At 35.2% G+C, this 17932-nt stretch overlaps 1 protein-coding gene across 1 annotated transcript in view; it reads left to right on the forward strand.

The window, feature by feature from the left end:
* Positions 1 to 17932, forward strand: part of COL9A1 (collagen type IX alpha 1 chain) — an 89574-nt gene that overhangs the window by 39145 nt on the left and 32497 nt on the right. Inside the window, exons 14-26 of the mRNA XM_072832450.1 lie at positions 672 to 725; positions 2016 to 2069; positions 2958 to 2990; positions 3746 to 3802; positions 6317 to 6370; positions 10229 to 10282; positions 10954 to 11007; positions 13832 to 13885; positions 15482 to 15535; positions 15668 to 15721; positions 15863 to 15916; positions 16290 to 16343; positions 17333 to 17377. Coding sequence (XP_072688551.1) covers positions 672 to 725; positions 2016 to 2069; positions 2958 to 2990; positions 3746 to 3802; positions 6317 to 6370; positions 10229 to 10282; positions 10954 to 11007; positions 13832 to 13885; positions 15482 to 15535; positions 15668 to 15721; positions 15863 to 15916; positions 16290 to 16343; positions 17333 to 17377 — 675 coding nt within the window. The remainder of the gene's footprint in view (positions 1 to 671; positions 726 to 2015; positions 2070 to 2957; positions 2991 to 3745; positions 3803 to 6316; positions 6371 to 10228; positions 10283 to 10953; positions 11008 to 13831; positions 13886 to 15481; positions 15536 to 15667; positions 15722 to 15862; positions 15917 to 16289; positions 16344 to 17332; positions 17378 to 17932) is intronic.

The following is a 17932-nucleotide window of genomic DNA, read 5'->3' on the forward strand; positions in this document are numbered from 1 at the left end:
CTGTTCTGGTTTATTCATTTTAGAAATTTCTGTTCCATTTTAAGTAATTAAAATTTGTTCAAATGAGTTTTTGTGTCATTGGAAACCAAAACTAGCACAGATACATAATCCTAAATCAGTTACTTATCATATTTGATATCATTTATGATAGATTATAAAAACATCCATAAGTTACCATGTCTATTTATTTATTTATTTATAATTGCATTTTTAAAAATAGAAGGATAATTTGCATGCAGTGTTATATTAATATCAGGTATTATGATTCAACAATTCTATACATTATTCAGTACTCACTACAATAAGTGTGGTCATCATCTGTTACCAGGCAATGTTATTACTATCTTAATGACTATATCCTCTATGCTGGACTTCTCATCTCTGAGATTTATTTATATTGTCACTGGAAGTTTGTACCTTTTACCCCTCACCCCCACCTCCCCTCTGACGACCACCAGTTTGTTCTCTGAATTTAAGAGTTTGTTTTTTTTGTTGTTGGTTGTTTGCTTCTTTGTTTTGTTTTTTAGAGTCCACAAATAAGTGAAATCATGTGGTATTTTACTCTTTTTTACTTAGTGTAATACCCTCTAGGTCCATCTGTGTTGTTGCAAATGGCAAGATCTTATTCTTTTTTATAGTTGAGTAATGTTCCATTGCCTATATACATACAGGGCCCTCCTGGGGCAGCAGGGCTTCCTGGAGAGCTTGGCCGTGTTGGACCAATTGTGAGTATTACAGTGCATCTTGATAGACATTTGCTAATTTAATAGATGACATTACTCAGGAAGGCAAATTGCCCTAACTGTATGCTTTCCTCTGTAAATCCAGAAGATGGCAGATGAATTTCATTCTTGTTCATAATATTGATGGGAACCAGGGATAATAATGCTACCTCACTTTTGTAGAGTGATTTTAATTTTTTCCCCAAAGTTTTCAGCTAAATTTTTCTTCCCAACTTCCAGAATTAGTGATTAATCAAAAGGGTGTCACCTCTATTTTATAGACTCTCAGCTGGAATTAAGGTCCAGTGTCTTTTATATTAGGCTCTCTGCATGAAATGAAAAGTGAATAGCTGAAAATTGTTGCCAAGTATATTTATGTTAGGACCATTAAATTATAATTGAACCAACAGAACTTAACATTAGGCAATAAAGAGCTGAACTCCATACAAGAAATTGTTAGTAGTTAAGTTCTTGACATTACTATTCAATAAATATTTCAGAAATGTTGAGAAGTAGTGACATTATGCGGAGGATAGATAATTGTAACCACATTGAGAATAGGAGCCATGTACTATATACTTATTTTTGCTTCTCTCTAAGTTTACTATTTAATAAAATTATTCACTAAACAAATGAATAAATATGAAATGGTTGTAACGTTAAATTAATTGGAAGATGCTTTTGGCTTCTTATAGTAGACCATAAAGAAGGAAAATATATGCAAGGAGTTAATTCTAGATGTTAAGACAAATTGAAATTCATTTTCATTGAATTTAGCCATCTCTGATCTTCTATCCCATTTGCAAAATAGTATGGTGACAGGCCAAGTAATAGCTTGTGAGTGAACAGTACCAGGGAGAATCTGGCATTGCAGAGATTACCCTTCCATCCCATAGCTTCAGGTGGGGTGCAAGCCTTCTTTTGTTACCCTTATCTGGATGGCACTAGCAGCATTGGCTGTTCTAGTTCCTCTGTAAATCAACTAGAAAAATATGTAGTGTTTCCAGTTTGTTTTTGCAATAAAGTGATCATTCTGTAGAGAAGAATTGGCTTTACTTTTTTCCCCAAATCTCCTTCTGCCTTGTTTTGTTACTTTGGTGAGACTGGAGCTCCTTTATTCTTCTAGTTTTGTGCAGCTAATAGGATTATGGGCCACCCATCGATTTCAGTGGCAGGTATATACATGGCTGAGCTCTGTGGGGGTTTCTAGTAATATTCTCTCATGCCTCACCAGTTTTATGCAGTGTTTCGACATGTGTATAACCACTGTGTCACAATTTTCAAATAACTTAGGGTGACCCTGGGAGAAGAGGACCACCTGGCCCACCTGGCCCTCCAGGACCCAGTGTAAGTTATTTGCAGCTTGAATTTTCCTGTATCTGAGAGTTAGGATTAAAGAAACCTAAGAATCAAAAATGGAAGTACTTGTTAATCAAGTCATTCTTTAAATTTCCAAAATGGCTACCAATTTTTTTTCATACATTCAGAGCATGAATAACAATAATTTAAAAAAGAGGTTTTCTCAGGGAATGGCTTACTCATATATTTGAAGTTCCTTTGACATTTGTGATTTCTCAAATGCTCAAAACTTGGACATATAAAAGGGACATTTTCAAATGAGCTAATTTTTACAAAGCATTTACACAATAAACAATTTAAAAAATAGGAGTTCAAATAAGAGATAATTCATACTTTATTTCTTTTTAGTTTTTTAAAAGATGTATTTATTTATTTGAGGGAGAGAAGGAGAGAAAGCGTGTGAGTCAGAGGAAGGGCAGAGGGAGAAGGAGAGAAATCCTCAAGTAGATTCCCTGCTGAACAAAGTCTAAGGCGGGACTTACTTCATTATCTTGAGATCCCAACCTGAGTTGAAATTAAGAGTCAGATGCTCATCTGACTAAGCCACCAGGGGCCCGAATAATTGATATTTTAAATGTATGATCCAGAGCTCCCCATATTATCTATCCTGTTTCTCATTTCATTTCCCTTCAGTTCCCTGAAAAAAACAATCTACTGTAATTTAAGGTCTTCAAAAGGAATATGCCCATGTGTCAAAGTTTTTAGAATATCAGCATATTCTATGCTGCTATTTGTTCCTTATATGCTATTGAACAAATAGATTTATTATATTTTTGTCCAGGGGACTTTCTAGTACTAGTAGATTTGAATTAGGTATTTAACTACATTCTTTTTTTTTAAACTACATTCTTAACTTTAATATTTTATTCACTTTAGGGAACCATTGGCTTTCATGATGGAGATCCATTGGTAAGATGTTTACCTTTGAACAAAATACAGTTTAAGTCAAAGACTTAAATTCAACTGATCTTCAGATGAATTCTCTTTAAGATTATCTTGCTGGATAATCTTGGATAGCAGAGCAATCCATAGCGCTAGTGGGCTAGTGGTTTGTATACACTCAGACTGCAACTGGTTTTCATTATGGAAATGTTTTTGTTTTTCCATAATTTTTTTGCTTTATGACTAGGGCATCATTTTCACCAGAGCACACCAATTTCAGAAGACAGAAATCAAAGAACTCCGTCTGAGACTTGCTTTACTTAGAGACTAATATTAAAATATTATTGGTAGACTGTACTAAATGCAATTTCGGCCAATTTGACAAGGGTTTGTTGACCTCAGGATACAGCCATTCTGGTGGAGGGGAAGAGGAAAAGGATCGGTTTGTGGTACATTGGGTTGGAAACATTTGGTGTCTGGAAGCATTTTATTTCTTTAATAAATCTGAAATAAATATGGCAAAATATTAACATTTATTAAATCTGGATGGAGAATATACAGGGAAAGCTTGTTCTATTCTCTGTACTTTTCTGTGAGACAGGAGTATTTCTGAGTTTAAAAATGAAATTGAAAAAATTGAAAAAAGGGGTATTCAGAGTTATTTAATGAATGCAATTATACTAGGATACTGAAGCTGGAATCTCTAAAAAAATACCATTTTGTCGTAAAGGGAGGCTCTAATTTATGCTTTCTCTACCAATCTCTCTCTCTCTCTCTGGCAGTGTCCCAATTCCTGTCCACCAGGTCGCTCAGGATATCCAGGTTTACCAGGCATGAGGGTAAGAGAATAATTTCAGTATTTTACATTAAATAGTATTATCCACAGAAAAAAAAAATTGATCCTTTCCTGAACACTGGCCTTTCTGGTGCAAGATCCCATTTTGATGGATTAAGCAAATTTATGTTTGCTTATTCTTTGGCTTAATCTGTGGCCCCTCTCTGGTCCTAGAAACTTCAGCTGGTTCTTTTGGCAGGTACCCCCTGGGAGACATGGATGTTTGATGACATAGTACTTCTGTTGTTTAGGGACTAAATACCAATAAAATGTATTGGCTTGAGAGACTCTATAACACCAAATTAAGGTTCCAACATTTGCTTCCTATGGAGGAAGACTGAGAAGTAATTATATACATAATGTATTTGAAACTATTTTAGTTAAAAAAATTGCCAAAACAGTGCAAAATAGGGAAGAAAAGAGACTTCCCAAAAATGTTTTTCTCTCACTCTATATCATGATTACTTCAAAATTTCCCATAAAAAAACACCAAATGTTGGGGTTAAGTGGTTTTTGTTCCTTAGTGTGTGAGTCTGAAGTGATTTTGAAAGTTCCAGACCAGTGGAGTTCTGCTATGATCTGAAAGGCCCCAGGGCACTGGTTTTCCAATTATGGTTTTCTCCGAGGTTAGTTTTAGTGTGTTCCCAAGACTGCAGAAGATTTGATCGTGGATTGGTGTCTTATTTTTCACAAAGACCTACACTCTCAGAACAAGAAAGTCTCTGAGGGTGAAAGCTCTGAGAGACTTAATTTTGGAATGTTCATTTCCTTTTTTTTTTTTAATTTATTTTTTATTGGTGTTCAATTTACTAACATACAGAATAACCCCCAGTGCCCGTCACCCATTCACTCCCACCCCCCGCCCTCCTCCCCTTCCACCACCCCTAGTTCGTTTCCCAGAGTTAGCAGTCTTTACGTTCTGACTCCCTTTCTGATATTTCCCACACATTTCTTCTCCCTTCCCTTATATTCCCTTTCACTATTATTTATATTCCCCAAATGAATGAGAACATATAATGTTTGTCCTTCTCCGACTGACTTACTTCACTCAGCATAATACCCTCCAGTTCCATCCACGTTGAAGCAAATGGTGGGTGTTTGTCATTTCTAATAGCTGAGTAATATTCCATTGTATACATAAACCACATCTTCTTTATCCATTCATCTTTCGTTGGACACCGAGGCTCCTTCCACAGTTTGGCTATCGTGGCCATTGCTGCTAGAAACATCGGGGTGCAGGTGTCCCGGCGTTTCATTGCATTTGTATCTTTGGGGTAAATCCCCAACAGTGCAATTGCTGGGTCGTAGGGCAGGTATATTTTTAACTGTTTGAGGAACCTCCACACAGTTTTCCAGAGTGGCTGCACCAGTTCACATTCCCACCAACAGTGTATGAGGGTTCCCTTTTCTCCGCAGCCTCTCCAACATTTGTTGTTTCCTGCCTTGTTAATTTTCCCCATTCTCACTGGTGTGAGGTGGTATCTCATTGTGGTTTTGATTTGTATTTCCCTGATGGCAAGTGATGCAGAGCATTTTCTCATGTGCATGTTGGCCATGTCTATGTCTTCCTCTGTGAGATTTCTGTTCATGTCTTTTGCCCATTTCATGGTTGGATTGTTTGTTTCTTTGGTGTTGAGTTTAATAAGTTCTTTATAGATCTTGGAAACTAGCCCTTTATCTGATATGTCATTTGCAAATATCTTCTCCCATTCTGTAGGTTGTCTTTGAGTTTTGTTGACTGTATCCTTTGCTGTGCAAAAGCTTCTTATCTTGATGAAGTCCCAATAGTTCATTTTTGCTTTTGTTTCTTTTGCCTTCGTGGATGTATCCCTTTGCCTCATGTTACCACCCAAACCACACATATGCTTAGAACAAATGGCCTGACAAGAAGAGATAGGGATTTTCTTCTCATGCTATGCAGCTTGCACTGACTGCCCTTTATGGCCTTCCCTTTGATTTTAAATTGTGTACAAGAAGCGGTGGAAGTTGTGCATCTGGGGAGATCCCCTTCTTATATCAGCTCTTCTTCTACCTCCAGGAAGAAGGTGGGTATAGAGGAGGCAGAAGGGTTTTTGGAGAAGCATTGAGAGAGCAGGGGATAGCCAGCTGAGTTCGGTCAGGACTGTCGCCTTCGAGAAAAAAGTTACTGATCCTGAAGAAGACTTAATGCTCTTAACCCAACTGTGAGAGGAAGTTTGGGATAGAGGGATCTAGGGATCAGCTGATAATAAATCATGTTGTTGAACCAGATAATGAAGCTTTGTCATTCTAGAACAGTGTTTTTCTATTAACGAAAGCTAATATTTATTATACACACTAAATCATGTAATACACATGGCGGTATTAAGGTCGTTTAAGGCAGTCATTTTCTTTGTAACATAACCTTTTTCTGTGTAGCATACTGACACAAATTTAGGCAAGCAAGATCACTTTGTGAACTTTCTGACCACTTTCTGTGACAAACCCAATAGAATTATTTTAAAATTTATTTATTTATTTGTTAATTATGCATTTTTAGGGTCATAAAGGGGCTAAAGGAGAAATTGGTGAACCTGGAAGACAAGGTCACAAGGTAAGAAAAAGGGATATATAGTGAGTAAATTGTGATTATGAGGTAGTGATTACTTTTATTACAGGAAATTGTAAGCAATAATAAAGCATGATATTTTATCCTTCCTTTTCAAATGATGATTGATGGGTTTTCAGTAGATGCATCAATATTCTAAGCATAATATGTTCATGTTGTTCAATTACGAAAACAATAACACACCATACATTTCATTCTTTCTTGTGTTGCTACCTCTTACTTTTCTTTTGAAATCAATAATACTCAGCTTTTTTCCTTGATGCTTTTGATAGTCAAATGTTATTCAGCTAGTTTTTCCACTCTTCTAAACAAAATTTTATGGCACATGTAAAATTTTATGACAAATGTTGCTGACACTAGCAAACAGGAAGTTGATAGCTGATAGCTTCTCATCTTAAGTTCTGAAATAATTTGTTTTTGACTTCATTTCGATAGATTATAGATGTTGAGTAATCTGGAAGTGAGTTATAGACTTATGTTATTGTCTGGATAGAAATATGGAATCCACAGCATAACTTGCATTGAGGCTAGCATGCCTTGCAGAAAAACCAAGGCAGAAATTTAAAGTAAGATGATTTATTTGCTTTTTCAAAAATCCACTAGTGTAAATTGCCTTTAAGTGTCTACAAATTTGACTTTTTGCATAACAGAAGTTTTGTCACTGTTAATTCTGTAATATTTTAAAAAGTCAAACTGTTCTTATTAATGTGGGTTTTCTAGACATTTTTTGAGCATGTCCTTCTATACCTTAATTGGGTGGAGGCAGAAAATTAGTCCTTTTCTTTGGAAGTTAAGGACTGAAGAGGCAATTTGTTAATATCATCAGGCATTAACATCCTTGAACTCTTTAGCTAAAATCAGTCTGTTGAACAATCTCAGATAATCAGGATAAGTAAGCCAATTTTCTCTAGCCTATTACATTTTGGACATTTATTTTTAGTCTTATTACTTAGGCCCTGAGTAATTAAGGTATTTTATTTATCTGGAATGTAACAGCTGGGTTCTTAATGTCAAATTAGAGAAAGTAGAAAAAAAGTTGAGTACTTTAGAAATTTTTCTACATGCTCATTCCTCCATTAAGTCTTAAGATTCATAATTGAAAAAAAATCAACACACACTTATTAAGCACCTGCTACATGCCAGGGTTTATTCTAAGTGTCAAAGGCACAGAACTGAAAAGAAAATGTCCAACCACAGGAGACTGGCTAAACTAAGTACGGCAGATTCATATAATAAAATATTATCTAACCACAAAAAAAGGTGTGTAAGAATATTACATTATACCAAAAAATATTCATGAGGTAATGCATGTAGTAAAGCAGATATGGTAAACTTCTGTTATTTTTGATGCCATGCTCCCTTCCTCCTTCTTTTAATGACCCCTTTTCTTTGGGGGAAGTTTTACAGCCCCATTTGGGGATGAAACTGTCAATTAGAGTATTTTCCTCTACTGCCCAAGAAACCAATATTATTGATAACTATACCAGTTACTTATCCAGACTCTCAAATTTGGTTTGATTTACAGTGAAGAACCTTAAAATTGTTTTGGTGTGTGAGATAATTGGCCCAAATTTTATTGGTCGTTTTTGAAAACTCCTGTGATTTATTTCACATGTTGTGTGACTTACACCACTCATTGGTTTCTTTGAAAATTGGCATGTGAAGATAGGATGATAATAGCTCATTGAAGAATGAACCTTAACAGAATAATAGATGCACTGAGCTGTAAACTGAAAGTGAATTCACAATTCTGCCTTGAATTTAGTTAGTGAAGATTTTAAGATATTTTATGTATATAAGAATGAACAATCAAAGATCTTTCAGTAAAAAGATAATAAATTGCTCTTCCTAAGTTTGTCATTATGTTGTGGCTATAGATGAGTTGTGTGCCATTCATCTGCTGGTGAAATATTTAAATCAACTATATTACTACAAGGTTTATCCTATAATCTGTAGGATAATACCCAAAACCTTGCTAATGAAGACTTACTGTGCACATATCAATCACTGTTGTTCTGAGATTTAGGTAGGGATATGCAGGTAGCATTTAATTATACACATGTGTTGATTATCCATTCCTTGAACTAGCTAATTCACTGGCTTGCCCATTGGGACTGCCTCTTCTCCCTGTCAATCATATATGCCTATGGAACATAATCTGAGTATAATTATGAGACTAAGACCACTATGTAATACTCTCATAATTAATTTAAAAATCAAGTATAAATGATTTAGACATAACCTGTTCTTTGCATTTATGCCCAAAGGTTCTATATTAATATTTGCTATTCAATTTTCTGTATTTTGGTGTGTGTGCGTGATCGTCTCTATAAGGTATAGTCTGTAGAGCAAGAACATGGGTGAATTGAAATATATAATAAAGAAACAACAGAAGTAGATTTTTATCAATATTATGCACATAGTATTAAAAATGAAGAATTTTTCTCATGATTATTTTTACAGTTTAAGATATCCATTACCACAGGAGATGTAGGGCAATATATTTCTATAAAAAAGAAAACCTTTGTCAGAGGGAAAAATAGCATTTTTTCAGTCAGCAATCTTTCAGTAAGAAATAGCAGTTGGATTTCTTTTCAGAATATACTAACATTTTAAAGTATATCAGAGGTTATAAAATTAATATCAAAAAGTCAAACAATAATTAGTTAGAAAACAAAATGGAAGAAAATTCCATTGGCAAATAGTCAGGACACCTTAGAACAAACTTAAATGTTCAAGACTATATATGAGGGAAAGACCAAAGCTTTATTGAAGGAAAGAAAAAGATTCGATTCAATAGGGAGATATACTGATTTCCAAAATAGACTCAGTATTGTAAAGATTCTGATTCTGTCCATATTAATCTTTTAATTTAGGGCAGTCCTAATATAAAACAAGTAGTACTTTTATGAAGATATTCCAAATAATTCTAAAGTTCATCTGGTAGAGTAAACATTTAGGAAAAATTGAAAAGTAAGAGTAACTATAAATGAAAAATTAAGGTCAAGGAATTCTCTCTGAAATTAAAATGTATTATAAAATTTGAATAATTAAAACGTGGTTTTGGAAAATTCATACAACAGATGAGAAGAGCAGGATAAGAAATCTAGAAACAAGTATACTCTCAATTTACTTTTATGATAAAGAATTTTCCAGCCTGTGTGGAGAGAATCTAGTATTCAATAAATGATATTAGAGAAAGTGGCCAATTACCAGGAAAAAAGAAAATGATAGATTTCTACTTTATATTTTACATTAAAATCAACTAAAGATTTCTATGTAAAAAATTAAACTATAAAACTATAGAAGGAGATATGGATGAATATATATTTTGGGGGTAGAGAAAGCTTTTCTGTGGGTGGCATAAAAGGTATAAACTATGAAAAGAAAGGCTGATTTAAATACTTTTTAAAAATTGGGTATAGTGGAAAAATTATAATAAGAAAAGTTGGAATGAAAATCACAAATATATAATACGGTAGTTTGTGGAAAAGTTTGCATAGTATGATCATATTTTTCTGATAACACCCCCTCCCCCCCACTGGAAATGTGAATGTATATATGTTCTCTTTATTCTTTCCTCCCCATCACCCCTTTTTTAGAGAAGCATCTAAGATGTTACTGGTATTTATAGTTGAAGGAGGGAAGGATTTGGGTGACTTTATTTGTATAATTCTTTTTATTTTCTGAATGGCCTGCAATTAATATGGATTACTCATATAAACTAATTTAAGAAAGTATAATAACACAACTCAGGGAATGCCAAGTGAATTTAAAATGTGCTGAGTTATCTGTCTATGCTCATTGCTGGAATGACATTTGATGTGCTTTTCTGTTTATTAGGGTGAAGAAGGTGACCAGGGGGAACAGGGAGAAGTTGGAGCTCAAGGACCTCCAGTAAAGTATTTTTAAAAAAATATTTAACTAGGATATGCACATATTTTTTTTCATGACTTTTGGAATATTTCCTGTTTAGTATTTGGGTTAATAGTATTACAGTAACATGATATTCTGTATTGTCCCACCAAGCCAGCATTGGGAGATTACCATTTTTTCAAAATAGGAAAGGAGATCCCCATTGTATATTCAAGCACCATTTTAACAGAAAAAATTTACTTATAACTACATGCATTCATTTACTAGGTTTCAGGCCTAGGCAATCTGAGAGCAAATATTGAATGCAAGAGGATGATAGAGATCTTTTATATTCTCTGGTACTCTCACATGATATAGGAAATTTCATGTACCCTGAAATATGCAGCAGGTATACCATCCGCTGGATTTAATGTACCTTATGTCAGCACGTGATCATTATAATTAGAACATTCTTAATTGCTTGTAATCATATCTATTAATAAAAAGTTAGCCCCTTGAGCTTTGGCCGATTGCTGCAATTATATGCACAATGAGGTAATTTGGGACACTGGCATCCATTTGTTTACATAATGTCACTATTTCTTAGTGTTACCTTTCGTTATGTTGACATCCTTCTGGATCAACTTTTGTGATAAGATAAACAAGTGTGTTCCTCAACTAAGACAATTCACTGTTCTTTTTTATATTTACAGGGAGCTCAAGGATTACGAGGCATCACTGGCATTGTTGGGGCCAAAGGGGAAAAAGTAAGATGATGATTGTATGACATCAACATGTATAAATAAATTTTTGCCCACTTAAAAATATCTTATTTTCAGCAACATCATTTTTAATTTCTTATTTGCTTTGTAGATGTTTGATTACGTTTTCACATTTCTGTTATAAACAATAGAAACAAGTAGTATGTATGATACTTATGTATTACATATATTAAATTATCTTTGGTAAATAAGAATAAACAGGGATGTTAAATTTTTATCTCTTTTATTATCAGTGGTTAATACTGATACCACTGAGACAATACCTAAAAATCAAAACAAAGACAGGGGAGGATGGAAAGAGAGAGGAAAGAGAGAGGTAACAGAAGGCAGGATATCCCTGGGGACACCAGGGCCATTCGTGGCTCTCCCTCCAGGCTGATCCCTGAGCTCTGTACTCAACAGGGATCATACACTTGTGGCTTGAGTTTATCAACCTGTCCTTAGCCCATTCTCAAAGATCAGATTCTCCCACCATTTCATAGCAAGGAATTGTGAGATGTTTGGGGAGATTCAAAGAGAAATAAGAGAAATAATGTTCACATTTGTAACAAGAGACACATACATTTGAGGACAAGGGCAAGTGATGTGAGGGAGTGATCAGGGAACTAGGAGGGCTCATGGAGGAGGTGGCATTAGAAGGATGCCAGACCTAGAAGGATGACATATTCCCATTGCGAGACAATGGAAGATAGGGAATGCTTTTTCTGAGTGAATATCATAAACAAAAACAATGGAAACCTGAATGTTCATGATGGGCTCAGGAATGTTTTCCTCACTGTGTATGTGTGTAGGGGTGTGTCTAGCTTCTCTATCAGATTTTAAGAAAAATGGTTACTACTTAGAGAATGTATTAGGAAAGCCAATTTATAGGTTCCAGGAAAAAAAGCACTTTGCCTACCACCACTTCTGACCCTTGCCTCTTTCTTTTTAGAATCTCTATGGCTAATTTGTGTCATTTCACACAGAAGCAGAGGTTTTTATTAACAGTGAAGTGGGAATAACTTGCACATTGTAGGTGCTCAATAAATAAAATTTTTAAAAGAAATGCATATTTTTGGAAATTGAAGGAATTATTTTGTGACTAATTCCTTCAACTTCATTTTTTTCAGTCTCTTTGTTCCTTCTAAGTATTCTAATTCTGCCTGTTTTACTCTTCCATTTCCTCTAGAATATTTCTTTTCTAAAAAAGCATATTTCATATTTCTATATTCATGTTACCTTAAGTAACATTCTGTGTGTATCTCTTCTGTTATTAAATAATAAATCCCATTTATTTTGGAGTTGCTGATACCTAGACCTTTGCTTTTTGGGGTTTAAATCATCTAAAATATGTGACCCCACACTTTGAAACCAATTACTGTTCTTGATATGCTCTTTGTATGAGATATTCTTTTACTTGGCATTTTTCAAAATTTCTCATTTCCTCTGAGTTCTGTCAAATTGCTTTCAATAACAAAAAGAAAAAAAAAAAAAAAGCAAACTCTTCTCATGAACTCAGACCCCTGGAGTGGTTGCCTAGTAACAGCATTTTGGGTCTGAGCTCATGCTGAACAGCAATAAGAGAGAGTGAGTGCATCACAGCTTTTTCTATAATGCAAAGGCTGGGCTCCACGCTCACAACGCAGGGTGAATGATGAATTCAAGGTCTTTTTTGGGTCTTCCAAACCTCTTCTTCCCTGGTGAATGTAAAATGCTTTCTACTCTGCTCTAGTTTTTAGGGATCAAAGAATTTCAAGGCTCTGAGGTACCTCTGCTTCAGTTGTGTTCTTTCTTTGATTCTACCTTTTCTGAACCTTCTATCAAAGGTTTCCTAATTCTTAATTTTTACTACAGATGCTGTCCACCTGGTTTTCTTGGCCTGACATCCATCCAGCACTCTTATGACTGTTTTCCATTTATTTTATCATCTCCCTATCTCAACCCTATTCATTAGTAGATGACCTATTGACTTCGGTTGCCCTTCTGACTTCTCATTCACTTAGCAGATGAGAAAAAGATTTGAAGAAGGGGTTTGTATTTTAACACATAGCATATATAGAAAACATTAAAAAAAACCCATATTTTTGTCTTAAAATCACATTTAGATTCTTATCATTAAATAAAGAGGTGATATGTACAATATAACCAAGTCACAGTTGATTTCAAGATAACTAGATTTATAAAGCTCTGTAGTTTCCATCCCTTGGTAAGATGAATCTGTTGTTAAGAAAATAGATGAATTATTTTATATAAACCGAACCTATCATCTACCTAGGATGGAACAGGGGCTACTCAAATACTTATTACAACTCATTCTTCTAAATCATATGACTGGACTTCTGATTATGGATCTTGGTGGAAATCCAGTGTCACAGAATCCCATTACAGCTGTGGCAGCAGCAGAGTCCACTGCAACTATTTGGGTGGCTCCTTGATCTTCACTGTTAATGAATATCCATAGGAATCCTGACAACCCTAGAGGGTGACTACCAAACCTCTTCTGATAGCTTTGCCAGCTTCCTAAATAGGTACCAGTGTTTTTAGTTCATGTCATCAATCAAGAATGGATGCAGTGTTAATTTAAAATACCAAGGGTGGTATCAAAGATCGGCCGTAACTACTCTTGGTGGAATGAGGAGATGTAAACTAGTGTTTTCATAACTGAGGTATCTGATTGAATACTTCCTGGGGTTCACTGATGAATACAGTATGTATTTCAAACACAAAACCTCCTTTTTATCTGGCTATTAAAGTTCTATAGAAAGATTGATGTGCCCTTCAACATAAATGACTGATCTCAATTTCATTTCTTTGTCTTCTTTTTTTAAAGGGTGCTCGGGGCATAGATGGAGAACCTGGGCCTCAAGGGATTCCTGGTGCACCTGTAAGCTGTTTGCCTTTTATAAGACCCAAAGATAGATTATTTAGCAATGATCAGTGATAGATTACTTGCTTTGTGTGTGTGTGTGTGTGTGTGAGTGCAAGTATTTTTTACATGTGAATGATTAAAGTAAAATGAGCAATAGTTTTTATATTTATTTAAACAAATTTGATTAAGATAAGCATCACTTTCTTGAATAAAGAGATATGTTCTTTTGACTTGATGTGGGTTTTTGTTTTTCACATAGGTGAAGTCTTATTGTTGAGTTTTTATGTTTGCTGTGTTTTCCATTTGTTTTGGCTGTCACAGTATGCTTAGGGTTACAGTCTCATTTCAGGTTTTGGGTAATTCTATCCTTTTTCGTTTTCTATGATTTCTGATCTCATTATATTTTGTTTGCTGTATGTACATGTCATTATTATAGGCTGTCTCACACCTTTTCTAGAAGTAAATTTAAAACCTGTCCATTAATAACTACCTTTATCACAGAAAAAGTAGAAAAGGTGTAAGTAAAATAGAATTTTCAACTATTAAGCTCCTATGGCCAGTGGGAAAGACAGAATGCAACTACATCATAAATTACAACATGAAGCCCTAGAGTATGTGGTAGAGGTAATGCATGTAAGAGAATCTTAGAGGCAGGTTGATCTGGAAAGCCATTCTGGGTGGGAAGGGCAGCAGAGTACAGGTGAGAAGAGCACTGTTGGTGGTGATAGGGCCTGAGGGGTGTCTTGTCATAGGGACTGTTACTGCCTGGCTTGGAAAGTTTCTGTTGAGAAGATGAAATTGAATAGATAAGGTAGGATCACATTATGGAAAGTATTTAATGCCAACGTGAGCTTTTTGAACTGATCTTGTAGCAATAGGAAGCCATTTGAGGTTTTAGAGTAGTCTTGCAATTCAACAAAAGCTTTATTTTAGGAAGACACATCCTCTCATCTATTACCACTTATGCCATTAGTCAACATTGGCCAGATAATTTTGACAGAAACCACTATTATTGCCATGGAGAAAAGATTGGCAACTGACCCAAATCTTAACCCACCATGATAGTGAGTTTAGCTGATAATGTAGACATAGTTACTGATGTTAAGGTTACCTACAGTATGGATCTTAATTTTATTATACCTATAAATCTAGAGAGCACAGAAGCTTTACACATTTAAAGTGAAATCAAAAGACATGCAGATCTCTTTTATCTCTATGGCAATATAAATTTTTAAGACAATGTTAATTTTTATAAAAAAAATTCTTGAGCTAGGCATCCATGAGAGAGAAAAGCACCCAATGAAAGAGCAGTAGTCAGGCAATATGGATGGTGCTTTTTTTTTTTTTTTAAGATTTTATTTATTTATTCATGAGAAATAGATAGAGAAAGAGAGACAGAGAGAGAATGGCAGAGACATAGGCAGAGGGAGAAGCAGGCTCCATGCAGGAAGCCTGACGTGGGACTTGATCCCGGGTCTCCAGGATCACACCCTGGGCTGAAGGCAGCACTAAACTGCTGAGTCACCCAGGCTGCTCAGGATGGTGTTTTATAGTTCCAAAAGTTTATCAAATAGCTTTTGTTTATATTAACAACATTTTATTTTCACATAGGGTGATCAAGGACAGCGAGGACCTCCAGGAGAAATAGGTCCCAAGGGAGATAGAGTGAGTTCAAATTAGTGTTAATTACTACAAACTTTTTGGTGTTCTCTGCTGATTATGCTTATCTCTTTGATGTGTCCTAAGCATTGTGATAAATGGGCATGTCTTGACTATCTTTTCCCTTCTGCTTTGCAGGGGCCTCAAGGTTCTAGAGGAATTCCTGGCCTCCCTGGGACCAAAGGAGACACGGTATATCCTTAGCCATAATCATCAACCACATTTTTCAAAGTGATTATTAACTGGTAACAAAACTTTAGAAAATGATGAAGGGAAGAAGAATGTGACTGTTTCTAAGAGACAGTGTGTTTCTTTGTTTTTTTTTTTTTTTAGGGCTTGCCAGGTGTGGATGGCCGTGAAGGGATACCTGGAATGCCCGGAACAAAGGTAGCTGTGTAGCCCTGGCCAACAGCATTTCCATTTCTATATTACTGGGAGATTTACTTAGCTGGGTTTGGCTTTTTTCCTCCTTTTGGTTTTTTCATCAAGTGTCAACTCAAAATACTATTAGAATAGTATGTTTGTTTACTTGGTTTTAGGAACTCAGTAGAATTGCCCTGTCAATGAAAGTAGCTGAAAGAGATTGTGTATTTTGATTAAATTTATGTCTTAAATCCATCCTCCCTCTCCCCCTGCCTTGAGCAGGATCATATTATAAAAGTGCATGTAAGGTCATTTGTAGGGATAATCCTTCTATCCAGAAGCTCTGTGTCCTTTCTTTTCACACAGGTTCATGATGAAATAAAAACTTCTTTTTCAGGGTGAACCAGGGAAGCCTGGGCCTCCTGGTGATGCAGGATTGCAGGGCTTACCTGTGAGTATTTGGGTCTTTAAATATTTATTGGTTTAGCTACCTATTTGGAAAACATGAATTTTAGGGAGAAACAAATAAATTGATAAGTTCTGGGGAAGATATATGATGCTTTAATTTTACATTTTTACATTTTGTATTTTTTCCTGAATAATGAACTATTTCTCTAATAACCATACTAAGCTTTAATTATGTATTCTGCATTCCTCTTGTCTCTTTAGTTCACTCAATATTTCTTATCTTTTTACTAACCCTGAGCTGTGGGCCAGGATCACGTACTCATTCCTCCTTTTAACCAGTTCTGAAGCTCTAGTTAGCAAAGTTGAGCCATAAGAGGGTTGAGAGTATGCTCATGGAACAATGTGAGGTATAAGATACCATTGTTTTGATTGTGTGCTGTTTTAAATTATTGACATTGGTGTCTCCCTGCATTACTGTGGCTAGGGGTTAACGTGGATTATACAGATGTATTCTTGGAGACACATGTTTCAAGGTTATACTGGTAATTTGAGGACTGGCTTCAATTTATTATGATATCTGGCAATTTAAAATAATCAGAGAATATTAGGACTCCCAAGAGTACCAAGTTTTAGTTAAAGCCAGCATTCTCCTGCCTTACCGTTTTTCTACTTAAGGGTTAGCGTTTCAATAGGCCCCGTTTTGTTATTCTGTTCAAGGAGTCATACTGCTAGGAGCTCCCACTGACTGGATTATAATTTGGAAGCTCATGCTTGAAAAATAACTTTGGTTAGAGGTAGGATTTGCCTGAGGGTGTTCATACCTAACAAGCCAGATAGAGTAAAGTAACGCCTCCTAAATTGTGGGTAGTTCTATAACCATTCAGAATTTGGAAAGTAGGAAGAATCTCCCTCACACTAAAGAGTTGGTGTCATCATGACTCCGACAGCCCCTCGGCAGTGGGCAGTGGGCATGGCATCTCCCAGATTCTCAGATGAGGTGATTCAACCCATGTCCTGTGTGCCCTCTTTTAGGGTGTACCTGGAATTCCTGGTGCAAAGGGTGTTGCTGGTGAAAAGGTAAGAGATGAAAACTTTTTAATTAAAACTTGTTTCTATTTCTTTATGTTTTCATTAATATGTACTATTTATCATTTTTAGTAGTTCCAAGCTGCCTTTTATTTTATTTATTTATTTATTTATTTATTTATTTATTTATTTATTTATTTATTTATTTTTTATTTTATTTTATCCTAAAGAGAAATAAGAACGGCTTTAAGGCTTCAAATGCTAACCTCTTTCCTAGCTGCAGAAAGCATACTTTGACAAAGTGTCGCTGATTAGACTTCCTTCCTGAAGTGTCATCCTTTGCCAGTATAAAACAGAAAGTTTTACTGCTCTTTGCCAGTTAAAATAAGGAAATTATTAATTAAGCTATAGAAATTATGTCAGTGAATATTACTAACATGATTTTGCTTAAACTAAAAAGATATTAGACATTTTGTTCTCAGTCTGATCAACCAGCACTTGTATTGCAGCATTTAAAAACAACAGGTGAAAAAAAAACTAAAGGGATAAGATATAGCTTTACTTTAAATAAAATATATAAAATGTGAATAACATAGAATTTGGTCA

Source organism: Canis lupus, chromosome 7 (assembly GCF_048164855.1).
Source record: "Canis lupus baileyi chromosome 7, mCanLup2.hap1, whole genome shotgun sequence".
Lineage (NCBI taxonomy): Eukaryota > Metazoa > Chordata > Mammalia > Carnivora > Canidae > Canis > Canis lupus.